Raw genomic sequence first — 16532 nt, forward strand, 5'->3', positions numbered from 1 at the left:
ATCATCTGGGGTTTGGGCTTAATTTCCTTGTTTATTTATGGATGGGGTTTTTAATGGAAGGTTGGGAGAAGGCCACAGCTCTCTTGCAAGAGGCCACACAGCAGCCTGCTGTGGACCAGACACGATGGGCTAAACTCAACTTCTACCCCAAAGCAAGCCTGCCTTCCCCAAGCCACACACTCCCCTCCCAGGCACGTAGTGGGAAATGCCGCCCACACCCGCCTGTAAAGCACACAGGATGCCAGGGACCATGCATTTATTGTTTTTGCTTATCCATCTGTTGGCAAGTTTGCTCAGGGCGGGGTGCCCTTAATTAATGAGAAATTGTTTTTATGGATGCTTAACACCACAAGTGTGTTTGTGGGAGTGTGGGGGATGCTTTACAAATAAAAATACTATTTATCACGCGTTTGCGTGGCACCAGCACAACAGGACCCAAGCTGCTTGAAACCCTTCAATATTCCCACAGCATAGGAGTGTGTATATATTAAAATCAGGGAATACCCAAATTAACAACAATGCTAATGCTACCCAGAGCTTCCTTCACATCTTTGGGGAGGGGGAGTATGGAGGACTCAGGAGTTTTGCAGTGCCTTTTTTACCTAAGGCTCACAAAGCTCTTTGGAAATGTGCACTCACTAAGCTTTCCAACCTTAAAATGAGGAGAACCACCTGTTTCAAAGAGCAAAACTGGGATTACTTGATACTTGAAAGATGGTTTACTTGGCAGTGAGTCCATGACAGAACCTGGAACAAGCCTCAGCGGTCCTACCTCCCAACCCACTGCTCTCGCCACTCGCAAGCTGCTGTACAATAACCCCATGGAAGAGAGTCTTCATTAGAAGCCCAATACCAAGGCCACAGCAAGCTCTTACTTTCTCCATCTCGTGACAATATTCATCTTCACCCTTTAGACTCACGAAGCCTGTAGAGACTCTGTACCTACATCAGCAACAGACAACTGAACACCATTATTTCTCTCCCTGCACAGCTTAGGATGGCAATGATAACGTAGGGATGGGAACTCCCTGCTAGTGAGACACAGCCTGGCCTGAGGTCCCATAATGTCTGCCCCCGGTCAATACCCATTAAGGCTCTGTAGACGATCGTTTATGGGGCTGAACAGTCCAGATTCTCCTGCATGTCTCTGTTCCTGGCCTACCTTTCTGGAGATGCTCTCATTTCAAAGCTACACTCAGCTGAAGCACACCAACAATAGGAATCCCCCCCAGGAGCCTCTTGTTAAATGCGTTACCTTGTACAAGCAGGCGAGTGGTATGCACAGCCTCCCCCTGGATGCTGTAAGCCCGGCAGGTGTAAGCGCCTCGGTCTTCCCGGCCGACAGAGATGATAGTCAGACTCCCATCGCTTACCTAGGGATCAGGCACGAGGGAGAAACTTCAGTGCATGTAAGAACAAGATGCTAACACCCCCTTTATGACACCTGGACACCGCTCACATACCCCACTAACCAAGCAGAAAGCAACTGCCCCCTCTTACAGCCTTACTTCCACACACTGCTTCAAAACTCACTCGCCCTGGGCTGCCATGCACACCTCTGAGCTCACTGTAGACTGCTCAGCCTTGCCATCTGCCTCAAATGAAGAATTTCCCTGGCCATCAGCAATAGGATAGTGATGAGAGTCTGAAAAAAGGTTATGTGATGGTCCACTGACAGATCAGTCCAGAGGGAGCCCGCTGCTGACAGCACTATGGAGACAGAATTCTTCTCTCACCACAAAGCACGCGTCGCTCATTCACTCCCACTCTGCACACATCAAATCCTGGAAGCCAAATAACATAACACAGCTGCCTTACAATGGCCCTGAGTGCATGCCATTAAGCACATCCAAGAAAAAGAGCCTACAAGCAGCATGGAGAATGCACTCAGGGTCACTTGAAGGAGGCTGCACTGCCTCATTTGTGGGGGTCAGAGCGTGCAGGGTGGGAACAAGCAGGAGTGCTTCACCGTGGCACTCCCAGACATAGGGCACAGACCAGGTCTGCTATGCCTGTGGCATTAGAAGAGCTAGTCTTACACGCTGCTGGGCGCGTTCGGAGCAGGTTTTATGACCCAAGGGTACCAAGTTCTTCCCATCTGCCAACCTGAGATCACTGCGTGCAGCTGCAGCTGGAGCCCAAGGGGCACCAAGTTAGCTACCAGGTCCTGTCAAGTTCTCCAGCTGAGCGTCAGGAATACATCCCAAAAGGAGGGCCGGTCACAAGCAGGGCACAAAATGGCTCTCCTGTCCAACCAAACTCCAATAATCGCAAAACTGTTCTGCTCCCCAGCCAGGGGAAACCAAGCTCTTTCAAACCAATTTTGTGGGAGGACAGAGACACCCACACATCCTAAACAGGCACATCCCCACAAAACGTTTCTATTTCAAGGATTCCCCAAAAAAAGTTTTGCAGAAAAACCTCCAAGCAACCCCCACGTTGCAGCTTTGGAAAGAGGCCCTGAAGTCAAGGGCTTGCTCCAGACTTTGCAGAGGTCTGATCCCCATAACCTGCCCTAACCACACTCAGCCCCAGAAGGGATCTCCCCACGGCAGCAATTCTCAGCTAGGGAGCCGCAGCACGCTGGGGTGCCACCAGATCCTTTAAAGAGTGCCAGGAGGCTTGAGGAGATGAGCGTGGGCTTAGGCCGATCTCTGCCAGGCTTGCCTCCCACCCCCACTGCACCCCACCCCTCTGCAAGGAGGTAAGTGCTGGAATATGCAAGTCTGCTCTTGACATTGGGTGCCACTAGACTGTCACGGAGGGGTGCCTCGAGTCCAAACAGGGTGAGAACTGCCCCGGGGCAAAGTCCGCTGGCGTGTGCAGCCCTGCTCGTGCTGTATGTGGGTCACAGGACTTCTCTCCAGAGCTGCCAGCACAGCACTTTTCACCACAACCCGAGAGGCCAAATTCTTTTCAGGCTTAACTTGGCCCAGCTCCACCAGCTCCCAACACAGAACCCGCCCCCGTCAGCCTATGCCAGGCTGTGACGTCCGGACTTGGATTGCCGCAAGTCAGGCACACGTAGGTATTTGTGGGCGACAACCCAGATATCATCATCTGCGGCTGCAGACTGATGCTCACTACAGCAAGCCAAGGTCCCCCTTCATTCCCTTCCCTTCCCTCCGAGTCAGGATGGGGGCTGTTTGCTCTCGTTAACTTCTGGCAGGTAAGAGACTGCTTAGCCAGGAGCTCTGGTTGCTCAGCAGGGGAGGAAATGCATCAGGGCCATCCTTTCAACCCCTTCTTCACTGCCCTGACTCCTCCCTTCTTCCTCTAGGCAGGCACATTAGCACAAGCCTGTCCCACAGGGGCTGTGGTGTGATCGACAATGTTGCATAGAGCCATTACCAAGCCGGCTCCATTTCCCCATGCTCTGCTTAGCAGGGCTGAGCTTTTTACTCTGACAGCAGCAAGGGCTGGAAGGGGAGGGGCTGAGCTCCAGGACCCAGAGAAGCAGGGAGAGGAGGATACAGCTTCAGTCACTCACGAGGAGGAAAGGGAAGCACACGAGCAGTAATGCACCCCCTCGCACAGCGAGAACATCACCCCACTCTGCTCCACGCCGGCCTCCCTCCCAGCATTCACTTTGCCTCATCCTTCTATTTCAATTAGTAACAAATGATTCCTAATTACTCTCATTAGTGCCTGTGCTGATTCCAATGCCTGATTTACCAATTACCACTCTTATGGAATTGCTGGCTGGGGTGAAGCACGCAGGCTCCCTGGGACAAGGAGAGGGGGTTAAGCTGCTGGGAAAGGGAAAACACCCCCCACTTTTTGATCCTAATGTACCATGTTGAGTCTAAGGGACGAGGCAGCAGAGCACTTGGGGATTCAATGCAAACCCTGTGTGCCTCCCCCCACACAAACCTAAGAAAAAAACTCCCTGGAGCGCCAGCAGCAAGGGCAAGAGCCCTGATGTGAAGTGCACAGATGACGTCCCAAGCATGCCCCCCACCCCCAATCAATGAAAAAAACAACTCCCCACTGACTTCACTGGGGCATGGCTTCTCCAGATCTCAACAATCGAGGCTCAAGAGCTGGGAGAGGCCCAGAAGTGCTCCCGGGGTGGGTTGCAGAGGGGACTGGCGGTATCCAGAGCTATATTGCAGAATGAAAAGCACCAACCTCAGACAAGACCTGGAGCTGCAGCTGGACTAGCACCCTGGCATCACAACAGGGAGCCAAGCAGGGGAGGGGGGCAGGCAAGAAACACTTTAGTCCCAGGAAGGAAAATTCACTAAGCAATGCTGTGAGAGGCAAGGCAAATTTTCAGCGAAGTCATGGCTTGGGAGCAGACATAATGCAGAGCGAGAGGCGAAATCCTCCACATTTCCTAACGCTCCCAATTTCTGACCTACACTTAGTAGAAAACTGGAGACCTTAAAAGGGAAAAAAAAAAGCGGGGGGGGGGGGAGAAGAATAACACACACAGAACAGATGGACGTGCGGAGATGAACAAACACAGGGAAGCATCAGGCATTGCCCGTCTCCAACCAGCCCTGCTGCAGCAGAGGAAATAAGGTGGAAGGCTCGACACTCCCCTCCACCAGAGCAATTCGACAGTTATTCCTGATTTACATCCAAGGTAAAGGAAGTGGAGTTTAGCAGCTGAGCATTTTCTCCAGAGCCCGCTTCTCAGCCCCTCCTGCCACCATCCGGAGAGAAAAGACCTTGAGCAAGTCCCAGCAGTTGAATCGGGGGAGACATCTCAGTCCATGGGGTACAGAGCACTGGAGCGGCCTGGCACCTCTGCACGGGTTAAGCCTTGCCAGAAGGAAAATGAACCGAAGTAGGGATTGGGGAGGGCGAGGGAAAAACAGGCAGAGGAAGGGAAATGAGAGCGAGGAGACCCTGGCTCTGGAGCAGGGAGCTGCTTGCCTCGCTCCCAGGAGCCCTCCCAGCTCTCACAGGCAGAAGGGAGGAAGATCAAGTGGCGCCCTGTTCCCCCCGGTTGCCTCCAGCAGCTCAGATAGGAGGAACAGAATTGCTAAGGCAGCCAAGAAATGGACAGAGGAGGGAAATGCTGAGGCAGCACCAGCGGCTCCAGACATAGCAGCAACTTCAGGACCGGTGGGACCGTCTGCAGAGACCTCGACTGCACTGTAGTCAAAGCAGCCACGTGGGAATAGCGATGCGTCACAGCGAATCGACAGCGCCCCCAGACTGACAGCGAGATCTGCTCTCCAGGGAGCTGGGGAGGAGTCCCCGTCAGCCTCCGGGGGCCCTAGTCGATCCAACACAAAGCCAACGAATGCATGGACGAACTGCTTCTCCACTGAAGTAGAAGACCCAGCAACCCAACCCACCAGTGATAAGTCAGGCTCCTGATACAGAATTAGCCAGAGTTAAGTTTCCAACCACGCCACAGGCCAAGAACTTACCTTGTATTTCCCACCAGCACCCAAGAGGTCTCCTTCTTTCAGCCAGGTGACGATAGGCTTGGGGTTCCCAAAAGCCATGCAGGTCAGAGTGATGCTGCTGCCTTCCTTTGCCTCTACGTACTGCGGGGGAGTTTCCGTGAAGGTGGGGGGAGCTGCAGGGGGCAGAGACAGACCAACGTGACCCTTGCTGCAAGGCAGCAGTCCATGCAAGGCAACAACATCGTTGTCCAAATGGGCTTTCAGAGCCGGGTGTGCTACACTGAACCACCACACGTGTACCCGTGATGTCGAGCACCAAATGTAATGCAGCCACATACGACAGCCCTTTCGCTATAGCAGCAGCGCTTAACAGTTCCTTCCCCTAGAGAAGCTCTCACCAAGACAGTCAGCACTTCCCAGCGTTTGGCTGCTAATGTCAGGAGCCTCCGTTTTTATTCAGATACTTTGAGAGCCCTCCACAGTGCACCAACAGAGCAGATGAAGTCACAGGAGCTCAGATTGCCCCCCCCACATCACCCAGAAACAGAAGCACTCGAAGATCAGTGGCCCCTTTTGAAAAAACCAGCCGCAGTGATTAACACCCTCTCCCCCCGCCACTCCTGTGAGCACTTCTGGCCCTGAGGGAACAGGGAGGTAGAGAGGTAAAATATAACTAGCTGGAGGCCACGCAGCCGGTGAGCCGCATGGCTGGTCTAAGAGCCTCCGAGCTCCCAGCCCTGGGCTCTGGCATGTTAGTGCACTCTTCAGCTCTGTATTTCTTCTCCCATTATGCATTAACTTGCTATTGTCACAACACATGAAAACACTGCAGTGCAGATCGCAAGTCTCCTTCTGATTAAAGGGGCTGGCAGTATTATAGTACACTCCTAATTATCAGGAGCTGCTAAACCCGCTTTCCGGGAAGAGACGGTGGCAATTTAATCAGCTCCGAGAAGAATTAGATTTTCTTTCACCCGAAAATGAATTTTGTCCCCCGTAAGAAAATGAAGTGGTCCAATGTGATCTGGAAGGGCTGAAGCCCGCCCTCAAGCTCATTCTGCTGATACTGGACAACTGGGAGAGGTTATTAACATTATTATTTGGCCACTGGTTATTGAGTGCTCAGTGCTATACAGCCCCAGAGGAGGACAGGGAGACACAAAGCTACTCAGTATGTAGGGGACCCTCTGTGAGGAAAGCTTATCGATTATCCTAGCAAAAAAGATTGCTTTTAAAGCACAGTGTGCAAGGGAAACTATGGAGCCTTCCAGGGCCTGCCCTTCACTCTTGAAGGAGAAGAGGGTCTCATCAGACTTAGCCATGCCACCAGGAAAAAGGGAGAGGAATTAGCCCAGAAGCAACTTCTATTGGTGCTACAGGATCTGCAGTCAGCAGACCTGAAACCTCATTAGCTGTCGAGTATGACAAGACAGACTCCCAATGCCTGGGGTGATCGAGCCAGCTACAAGTTGGTTTACTTTTGCACTCTATTAGGTTCGGACAATGAAACAGCAGTGGTAAGCTTCCCTTCCTTGTTCTGGTTCTCATGTACAGCCAAGGTACTGTGGGGTTTGGACCATGCAACACCTTCTGTGTACACTGAAAATCATGCAGCTTTGATAGTAGTTGACAGTTTTATTCTTCAACACTCTCTCAATCTTAAGCACACCTCCAAACAGCTCCATAACCAGATTATTATGACCCTCCCAAGATTTCCTAGACCTTAGGGCTGGAAGGGACCTCAAAGATCATCGAGTCCAGCCCCCTGCCCCAGGGGCAGGAAGTCAGCTAGGGTCAAAGGATCCCAGCAAGATAAGCATCCAAGTGATTTCTGAATGAGTCCAGAGTAGGTGCTTGCACCACTTCTGGAGGGAGTCTATTCCAGGTCTTGGGGGCTCGGATCAACTCCCACGGCTTTTGTTTTAAATTTCTGCAAATGGAAGCAAACAAAGCCAGGCAGGTACGAAATGAATGGACAAGAATGATTTCAGGGATGAAGGCACCCCACAGGGAATATGGGCTCTGAGTTGCATCAACCAGAATACCTTCTGATTTTGGGTACCTTCCATTCTTGGTTCCCAGCTTGGAGGTGTGGGTCACTCCCACAAATCAGTCAAGCCCTAATCATTTTAAGCTGTGCCTGTAAACCCAAATGCAGAACCACCTGGACTGTGAAGCCAAACCAGGAAGAGCCAGCCTTCATCTCTCTGCTTCCATCCTCTCCTCCTCCTCCTCCAAGCAGGAATAGTTCTAGTGCCTTTTTCAGTACTGCAAGAAGCTGATCTAATTAGAGCCGAGCTCTGCTGTCGACTGTGCCTCTGAACTCAGCTGCTAGGAGCAGCACAGGCCCTAGGAGCACAATCTGCCCTTTGTGCAAAAGACTCCAAGGCATTTGGCTAAAAGGTGTTATGCAAACGCAAGGGGCTTATTAACAAAAGCCGGACAGGCTGCTCTGTTCCAATGATCCAGCCCCCAAGCTGTGCCGGGTCTCTTCTATAGGCAGCAAAAACAATTCAAAGATGCCACTACCTGCCCTCCCCTAACATCTTCCACCCAGTGATGTCAAAGCATTTCACAAGCCATCAAGGAATTTGGTGTTACAACAGCCCAGGGAGATAAGATCGCTCCCATTTCACAGCCAAGGAAGCTGAGGAACAGAAAACCAGCTGCAGAACCAAGAACAGACTCAGAGAGCCTTGGCCCCAAGTCTCCTGCTCTAGTCATTACGTCCAAAATGGGCAGACAATCTCAGTGTTACTTATTCAAAGCTAAAAATAGCCCCTCTCCCGATGTGACAAATTGCAAACTGCTTTATAATAAGGTATGAAGGAAAAATAAGAAGTCCTTTCAGTAAATTGGAGTTAAGAAAAATAAAGATATGATTTTCTAATTTACTGAAACAGGCAATTTTCTCCTGACGTGTTACTGATTCCCCTCCCCCCTCTCTTTCAAGTTCTACATAATTAAACTGTAATTACTAATAAAAGTTAGCCTGTTCTGTAAGTAATGCTCTTATTTAAAATAAAGCCTGGATTTTTTTTTTTTTTTTTTTTTACTCTTTAAAAGATGAAGATGTAATTGAGGTTCACTCTCAAGCAGAGATTAAAAAGAAATTCACACTGGTATATATATCATTGCTGGAGTGACGTGCCTGGTGCTTCTGCTTTCCTTGCTGTCTACTGGACAAAACGCTGAAGATGGGCTCTTGTAGTTCTCGGCATCCCCTTGAAGCTTTGTCACCGTACCTCTGTACTAAGCAGTAAGTACATTGGCAGAAACTATTTGTTCTTCCCAGCTTCTGCTATGCAAAGAGGAAGGTTCCTCTTAGGGGCCGGGTAAAACCAGATTGCTACTTGTTCTGGGAATCAGACTCAGATCACTCTTCCCAATGTTCACGAGGAACAAGGTACTGCCCTTATTTCTCTCAGCTGGGATTGTTAACCAGGGCCAAGAGCTTTGCAGAGGACCAAGCAAGCCTTTGCTGCTTACCTAATATTGTGTTAGGGGATGCTCAGCAGCAGGCAGGAAATATTAAAATAGGATCCCAGTCACAAGTGGTCCTTAAGAGGTGCTGGGGGATCAGCACCTGCTCCTCAGTGGTCCTACAAGGCCAAAGCAGCACCAAGCAGGCAGGGGGCATGCAGGATTCTTCCAAAAAGACCGCAGCATCCCAGTCTGTCCCCAGCTCCCTGGTGCATCAAATCCTGATCCCCATGTCATAGCAGTCCAACGCTCCCAGAGCTGTACCACTCCCCCTCAGTCCTCACCTGCCCCATTCTCTACTCTCCACATGCAGCCTCCCCCACATCTCTGCCAGCCCCGACTGCAGCAGCCGGCGGGAAGAAGCTGCCAATTCTGGACACGCTTGTTACCTCATCAGGCCTCAAATCCACATGCTCAAGGTGCACAAAAGCAGCCTCCTATGCTTTAGGCTGCAATAAAATCCAGCAGGACCATTGATGTTCAAATGGCCGGAGAACACGCTAGATGCTCAGAAATTTAATCACAGCATTAAATGCAAGGTCAGAGACCAAACATGTGGGAGGGTTTCTAGAAACCCAGGCAGCCAGATTCCAGTCCCCTCACCCATACGGCATCCTGCCTTCCTGCATGCAAGTCTCCTCTGAAACCAGAGACTCCTTGCTGCAACAGAGCTGCCCAGCATGTGGTACAGGCTGTGCTTCATGATCATGCTGCAATGCACTCCCTCTACCTTGCCCTGCATGCATCCCGCTGGCTCCAAATGAATAGGGGGATGAATGGAAGCACGTTCTTTATCACACTCTTTTCTTTCCATCCACTCAGAACTTGGCATCCAAATCCCCAGTCTCAACGGCTCAGCAACTGGCTTTTTATCCCAGGGACCCGAAGAGAAGGCCTATGAAATGCAATGCACTTGAACTTGCAGTCTCCAAATGCTGCTTTTAAAAAGACTAACAGAGCCCTCAAAAGAAAGCAGCTTCTCAGAACCATAATTAAACCATAGCTCTGAGCTCTTCTATAGATGTAGCTTCAGCTGAATAAAAAAAAAGTCAGTTCTCAATTTGGTTTGGTTAAATTGGAGCAAACTTGTGTGGACAGTTATTAGAAGCCCTGAGACATGCTAGATCCCCCCTGCTGTCAAGGCATCTGCTAGCAGCCCTCGGGCAGCTGCTTCCCCACCGCTGTTTCTGGCCCAGCTAGAGAAAACCCTCGAGTTACAAAGCAAACGCCATGCAGTTGACCACAGGAAAAAAAAAAGGTACCAAGCAGACAACAGGGCTGAAAGATGCTATGCATTTAAGTAGCCGATGCACTAAGCCAATGTGCAAACTACAGGCCCCAACAGGTCAATGCCCCTGCCAACTTATTGTTTAGCTGCTGGAAGCTAGCAGGAAGTATGTTTGGAGCCATTCTGCTTTTTGCCCCCCTGAAATCCTCCTGTGAAGTTTGCTAAAAAATCAAAATCTCAGTCTGAGCACCTGTTCCCATCTGCAGAATCACTTTCTATTCCATCCCACTCAGCCCTGTCAAGTATGTCCACGCTCCTTGTGCTAACGAAGCACCAGGCTGCTCCAGCTTCTGCACGGCCACAGCCTGGCTGAAAAAATAAGTCAGATCTTCCACAGCTGGGTTACTCCCTGGCTCAACCGACTAGTTCCTGATTGCTCCTGGCTGGTAGGTCACTTTACTGTCCAACCTTGATCTAGCCCAGCTCGCCTTCAATACTCCAAAGCTAGCTGTTCATCTTTAAAGGTGATTGATCCATCTTCCTCAAAAGGGAGTAGGAGTAGGAGCTCTCCCCCCCATCAGCAATGAGCTTAGAGCTTCTTCCCTCCATCCCCAGGGAGATTCACAACTACAGCACAAGAAAGGAAACCCAGAGGAGCAGAAAATGTAACCAACAGGCTGGCGGTGATTTGCTCTCGGCTCTGCAGGTTTGGGCTGTGACCAACTGTAGGAGGGGGAAGGAGGCTCTTCAAGGAAAGGCTGCATGCAAGGAAGTACAGAGGGTGGTGCTGCTGACTCCAGAAGCTCTCCCTGCTGAATCAGTTTGGGGCCCAGAAAGCTTCCTGGGCTCCACGGCCTGCCAGGCTGCTCACTAGCCTATTTTTCAGATGAGATGCAAAGGATTAGGTCCCGATCAGCTACAGTCACTAAAGCACACCTAGGGCACTGGGAAGGAGTCAGGGTGCTCGCCTGGGTGCTCCAGGGACCATCTTTTCCACTGCCCAGACTCTCTCAGCTGCCTAACATTGGACTCTGCCGCACTTCCTAAATGCTCACACTAAGATGCCATTAAACAGCTGCAACTTCCACCCCCGGAGCCGGCTGCATTGAAAGACTGAAGGTAGAAACAAGTGTCCTTCCCTTGTTTCGGAAGTGTAGGAGGCTTAACCAATTAGTTGGCGGTGGCCTGAGTGGATAGTGTTGCAATATCACACAGGAGGCCGGCTCAGCTGGGTGACCTTAGGTGGGTCACATCATGGCTCTGTGCCTCAGTTTCCATATTTCTCAAATGGGGATAACTGCTTTGAAGGATTTTGAGATGTATGGAAATGCTACAAAGTGGAGAGCTGGAGCCCTCCCCCCATAAAGTCTCCACTGAAGATCTCCCCCCAGCCCAACTTTCGCCGTTTGTGCTTGGTTCACTGGGCAGGATCTCAGAAGTGGCAGCAGATGGGGCCCTGGGACATGTTCACAATGGATGGCTCTTCTCCACCTACCTTGGGGGATGGGGCTTGTCATGGGGGACAAGAACCGCTGGCTGCCAGCTTCAGAAGATCTCTAAAGGAGCTGGGACACAACGGGGGCAGGAGGGGCTCTGTGACTCCAGCCCACCTCCACGTGCCTCACAGGTGCACAGTGCAGATGTGGCACAAGACAAGAGCCGAGCCCTGGCAATTCCCGGGACTCTGCCCAGCCAAGCCCAGAGGGAGCAGCCAGCCTCTCTCTTCCCCCCAAAACACTTACCATTGACTGTGAGGTGAACCCAGCTGCCATTGTGGAAGGTGTCGTACTGCTGATCCAGCATGAGCACTTTGCACTCATACCAGCCCTGATCCTCAGAGCGAATCTGCTCGATGCGCAGAGACGCCTTGTCGTGAAGGCTGGCACGGCCTGGAGAGACAAGAGCCACAGGAGTCAGCTTGTCCTGGGAAGAGGCACTTCTCTGGGGTCTTTCTGCGGTGCCTCTGCCACCCACCCTCCCAAAATATCCTACCAGGGCATCCCACAGGCCCATCCTCCCCAAAACCCTGGGAGTGCTCCATCTGCCATACCCTCCTGCACACACAGACCCCAGCTCAGAGCCCTCTGGCCTCTGCCCTGCACTTCCAGCTCAGACCCACTGTCCTGACGGGCTGCTCAGGGCAGCCTGGATAAATAAGCAGCCAGGGAACAAGGGGTGGCTCAGCATATCGCCCCTTCTTAGCCCGCTGCTTTTGTGGGGAGCTACTGGAGTCCCACCTCCTTAGCTGCAAGACAGGGCAGAAAGTAGAGCAAGAAAACTCAGGAGCTGCAGCCTCGTCCTCTCCCCCGCCTCACCTCCATGCCAAGGTTCCCATTGCAACTAGCTCCCCCTTGTCTCTCCTCTTCCACTGGCAACCCCAGTCTCCCAGCAGCTGAGTACCCGAGGTGCTGTAGTTGGCAGCCAGACCCCCTGCCCCCTTCCTAATCCCTGCCCAGGGAGTGGGATGTCAAGCCATCTCTAGGCCAGCACTTCCTGGACACCCCTCTGCCAGGCACTTTAGGGGTATGCTGCCACAAACTGTGTGTGGAAACTGGCCCTCACCCTTCCAAGCGAGGGTCACCATCACTGCCTGGGACCTTCAGGCAAGCAGAGCAGGCTCTGGGCCCAGAGGAACCAAACTGGTCTTCAGCATGCTTTACCTTCCTCTGACGTGTCACCATCTCTCCCCCTTGCTGGGCAGATGTTGCCCCCATTGTATTGAGGTGTGCAGAGAAGCAGCAGCTGCCCCCAACTTGAATAGCCAAGAGGCAGAGAGTGCAGGAGCTGTGCCTCCCTGCTGAACCACCCACCTCACTTCTCTCCACTGAAGCCCAGTCCTGCCACTGGGCACAAGACCAAACCTTTTCACGAGGCGACAGGGATTCTCACTCTGCGTCACCTCGGTCCCAATTTTCCGAGGCAGCGAACACCCACAATACCTCTGCCAAGTCACAGGCTTGACCCCAAGAGCCATGCCCTTTCTTTGAGCCAGCACCCATAGCCACAGCTAAGAGAAGGACAGAGACTGGCAGCAGAGAGGCCAAGGATGGAGCACAAACAGCTAAGTCCACTAGCCAGGACAATCCATCCAGGGAAGGCAGGGCAGGCCTGCCTGGCTCTGTCCGAGGGATGAGCAGGACATCGGTCCAGCCCAGAAGCTGTGGTATGATCAGAGGAAGCCTAATGGACCAATTAATATTCTTGAACAAGTCGAGACACTCCCAGCAGCCTATGGCTACAGCAAATCAAGTATCCAGGCCTGGCGGCTGCAGCAGACTGGGAGCATGCCAGTGAGCTGGGACCGTGGAAACAGCAGCACGCTGAGCGGGCACCCACCACCCCCACCCCACCACTCAGCAGTAGGAGGGATGCTGCTCCAGCCAGCCAGCTCCCAAGCTGGGGATTTCCAGAGACAGGAGTGCAGCCTGGAGCTAGCAGCCCCGGGCTCTGCCCACCGCCCCAGCTAGAGACAGGGAGGGAGAGGAGACATCCAGCAGCAGTACCAACACTTGCAAAGCGGGGCTTATTCCCCTCACACCAAGTCAAGTCTGTGGGGCTCAACTTGGCAAGGCCAGGGCTCCCACCCCCAGGTAACAAACCGCTCCCCTCCTTGCGACTGCAACAGTGCACTGTTTCAGCGGAGAGTTCAGTGCAGCCAGGAAATGGCCCCCACAGCAAAGTGGCAGATAGGAAGTACTCCCTAGGGATGTTCCCCTGGCATATCTGCAACCCTCTCCCCCTAATAGGTAATGGGCAACTGGCCCTGCTGGCACCATGGCAGATGAACCTCCTCCACAGAAAAGCAGCCTACTGAACTAAATGCCCTTTTCAGAAGTTACTCTGGGGTGTAAATCCCCACGATCTGTAGGAAAATGTGCCCCCCCCCGATTACCTGGCATGTGTGACAGGGGGCTCCTGGCTCTAGGAGCTGTTTTGGAAAGTTGACCCATGCCAGTCCTTCCTCACTACTGAATTCAGCCCTCCCACCTGGGAGGGAATGAGAGCAGTAACTGGAGCCAGGGCTCAAAGCACTGGGCAGGATCCCAGCTTTGCCAAGGCCTCTGCAACTCCCCTGCGATACCCAGCCTAAGTGGAGACCAACTCCTCCACACGCTGCCAGCATGGTGCGGGGGGGTGGGAGAAGGAAACAAGGTCATTTTACTGCCTCCTGGGATTCAAACTCTGGCCTGCGCCAGGAAGGGCTGGTGCATTAACCCAGTGACCTGCTCCACTCCCCCTGCCGTAGGAGCGCTCTCTTTCTGTGCACTGTGCCCCCATTCCCGGTGCCCGCTCAGCGCCCAGGGAGCCTGCTGCCGAGAGATGACTCAGCCACCAAACCCAGGCTGCTGGGAGGAATAATTGCAGAGACAAATGCAAAATCAGGCAGGGTTAGCCTTCAAAGCCAGACAGGAAGGGAAGAGCTGGCCTTACTGGCCAGAAGAGGAGCCGAAAATCCAGCCAACTCAAGACCATCGCTTCACTTCTGACCAGACGGGACAAAAACCCCAGCGAGCCACCAGCTGGTTTCCCTGGCAGACGCCACCTGAGGCCTGCCAGCCCCCAGGGCTGCCGCTGGGACCTTGGGCCTCTGCCCAATTCCCACTTCCCCTGGGGAAGGACAACTCTGTGGGGCCAAGCCAAGTATCTCGGGTTCCTTCTCCAACCCCAAACGCATGCTCACACCTCCCCCTTCCAGAGGCTGGTGACCCAGAAGAGGGGGAAGCCTCCCTTAGCTCACCGCTTCCTGGCACTAGCCTCTAGGCCCCCTGCCAAGCACCACACAGGAAAGTCTCCCAACTGTACAGGACCCCCACCTCCTAGCCAAGTGGCTCCACGTCCTGGATCCGTTACTCATCCCATCTCATGAAGAAGTCAGCCAAGGACAGGTCTGCCCTCCGCATGGCTTCTGTTCTGCGTCTACCCTGGGATGGGATTGAAGCCCGCCCAGTTTCCAACTTTGGGGCATGCCATACCCCATGGCCCTCTCCGCCCTATCCAGGGCTTTAGGCCACCGATTCTGCTTTATCACGTCTCCATTGACCCCTGTCCCCTAGTACCCAAGCCCTGGGAAGGCAGCTCTGCCCAGCACATGCAAGTAGCAGACTCTTTGCCCCAGCTGCTCCCAAAGGCAGGCCAACGGGAGGTGTTTAAGGCGATGCAATGGCCTCTCTCACACACGTGCTTCTGTCAGACAAGGCCAGGTCACAGCCAGGAACCACCTCACTTGCACCCTCTCCCTTGCACTTGGATGGCCACCTACTTGCACCTGGATGGCTTGCAGTACCTCTGAACTGAACTGCCCTCCTCTGAGCTGCCTGTGGCATCCTAGGCCTATGCACCATGAGCCCAGCCCCCGTCAGATGGCAGGGCCCCTTCACAGGATGGCCAAGGGCAGGGGAGAATGGGGAAGCTCAGAGGAAGCGTGGGAGGATGGGTGGAGACCCAGAGCACAGTCCTCACTTAACCCAGGCCCCTATGGACAACACCTACAGAAAAAGCTGACCGACAAGTTGCCTTGTGCCACCTGCCCTCCCTTCCCCAGTCACTCCACTTGGGCCATGCCAGTCTCCGGCTCCCCAACACATTCCTTCACCTGCTTTGCAGAGGTGTCAGTCTGGCTGCCCCAGTGCCTTTAACCAGAGCAGTGGGCAGAGGGCAATTCTGAGTACGCCGGGGTGCCCCTCACCTCAACAGGCCCTGAGCTCCGGGGAGGCCCAGATGCTGCAGCTTGATGCCCCCCCCCAATCCCACGCAGCTCCCTTCTCCACCATCCCCAGCAGAGGGGCATCCACCTGACCCTTGCAGCCAGGCGGAGCGGTATGGCGCAGCCGGCAGACAGCCTCACGCGCTGGACCAGCGGGAGGTGGCAGCGGCTCCGCCGTCGAGGATGCCGAGCGAACGCTGCGTCCCCACCAGCAGCGCCCCAGGCTCTCAGCTGTTCCAGAGAGCAGCAACTGCTGCCGCCAGCAACCACGGTTTCGCTGCTTTGGCTCTTCTCGTCCTACGCAGCCCAGCTGGCTTCTCGATGCTGCCGCTTAATTAAAACCAACCGGGTGGAAAGAATGGAATGAAAGGGAGAGAGAGGGAGAGACGAGCTCCTCGAGGGGAGCGGGGTTGGATACGTTCCTGGGCCGAGCAGCCGGCTCACAGCGGGCTCCCGGGGAGCAGAGAGGCCGATTCCTAATGTGCCGTTGAATGCCGGGGAACACTAAGAATACACCCTGCACCCCAAAGGGAAGGAGCTGCCCCCCATGCCCCCCGCCTCTGGGACCGGGGGGGAAGGGGCCAGCTGTGCCTCACGACTAAGTAAGTTGAGGAGCGAGTCTTGGATTCTGCCAGAAGAACGCAGGAGCGTGCAAAATCCCTCGTGGCTCACCAAAAGCATCCGGGAGCGTCTCCTGGATAAAAGGGAGGCGCACACCTGGCAAGGAGGGGCCATCCCCAGGGAGGACTAT

At 53.5% G+C, this 16532-nt stretch overlaps 1 protein-coding gene across 1 annotated transcript in view; it reads right to left on the reverse strand.

The window, feature by feature from the left end:
* Positions 1-16532, reverse strand: part of IGSF9B (immunoglobulin superfamily member 9B) — a gene marked incomplete at its 5' end in the record, with an annotated part of 66400 nt that overhangs the window by 49022 nt on the left and 846 nt on the right. The window contains 3 exons of the mRNA XM_019546895.1: positions 1256-1373; positions 5388-5539; positions 11820-11966. Coding sequence (XP_019402440.1) covers positions 1256-1373; positions 5388-5539; positions 11820-11966 — 417 coding nt within the window. The remainder of the gene's footprint in view (positions 1-1255; positions 1374-5387; positions 5540-11819; positions 11967-16532) is intronic.

This window comes from Crocodylus porosus, unplaced genomic scaffold, assembly GCF_001723895.1.
Source record: "Crocodylus porosus isolate Cpor-Errol unplaced genomic scaffold, CroPor_comp1, whole genome shotgun sequence".
NCBI classification, from domain to species: Eukaryota; Metazoa; Chordata; order Crocodylia; family Crocodylidae; genus Crocodylus; species Crocodylus porosus.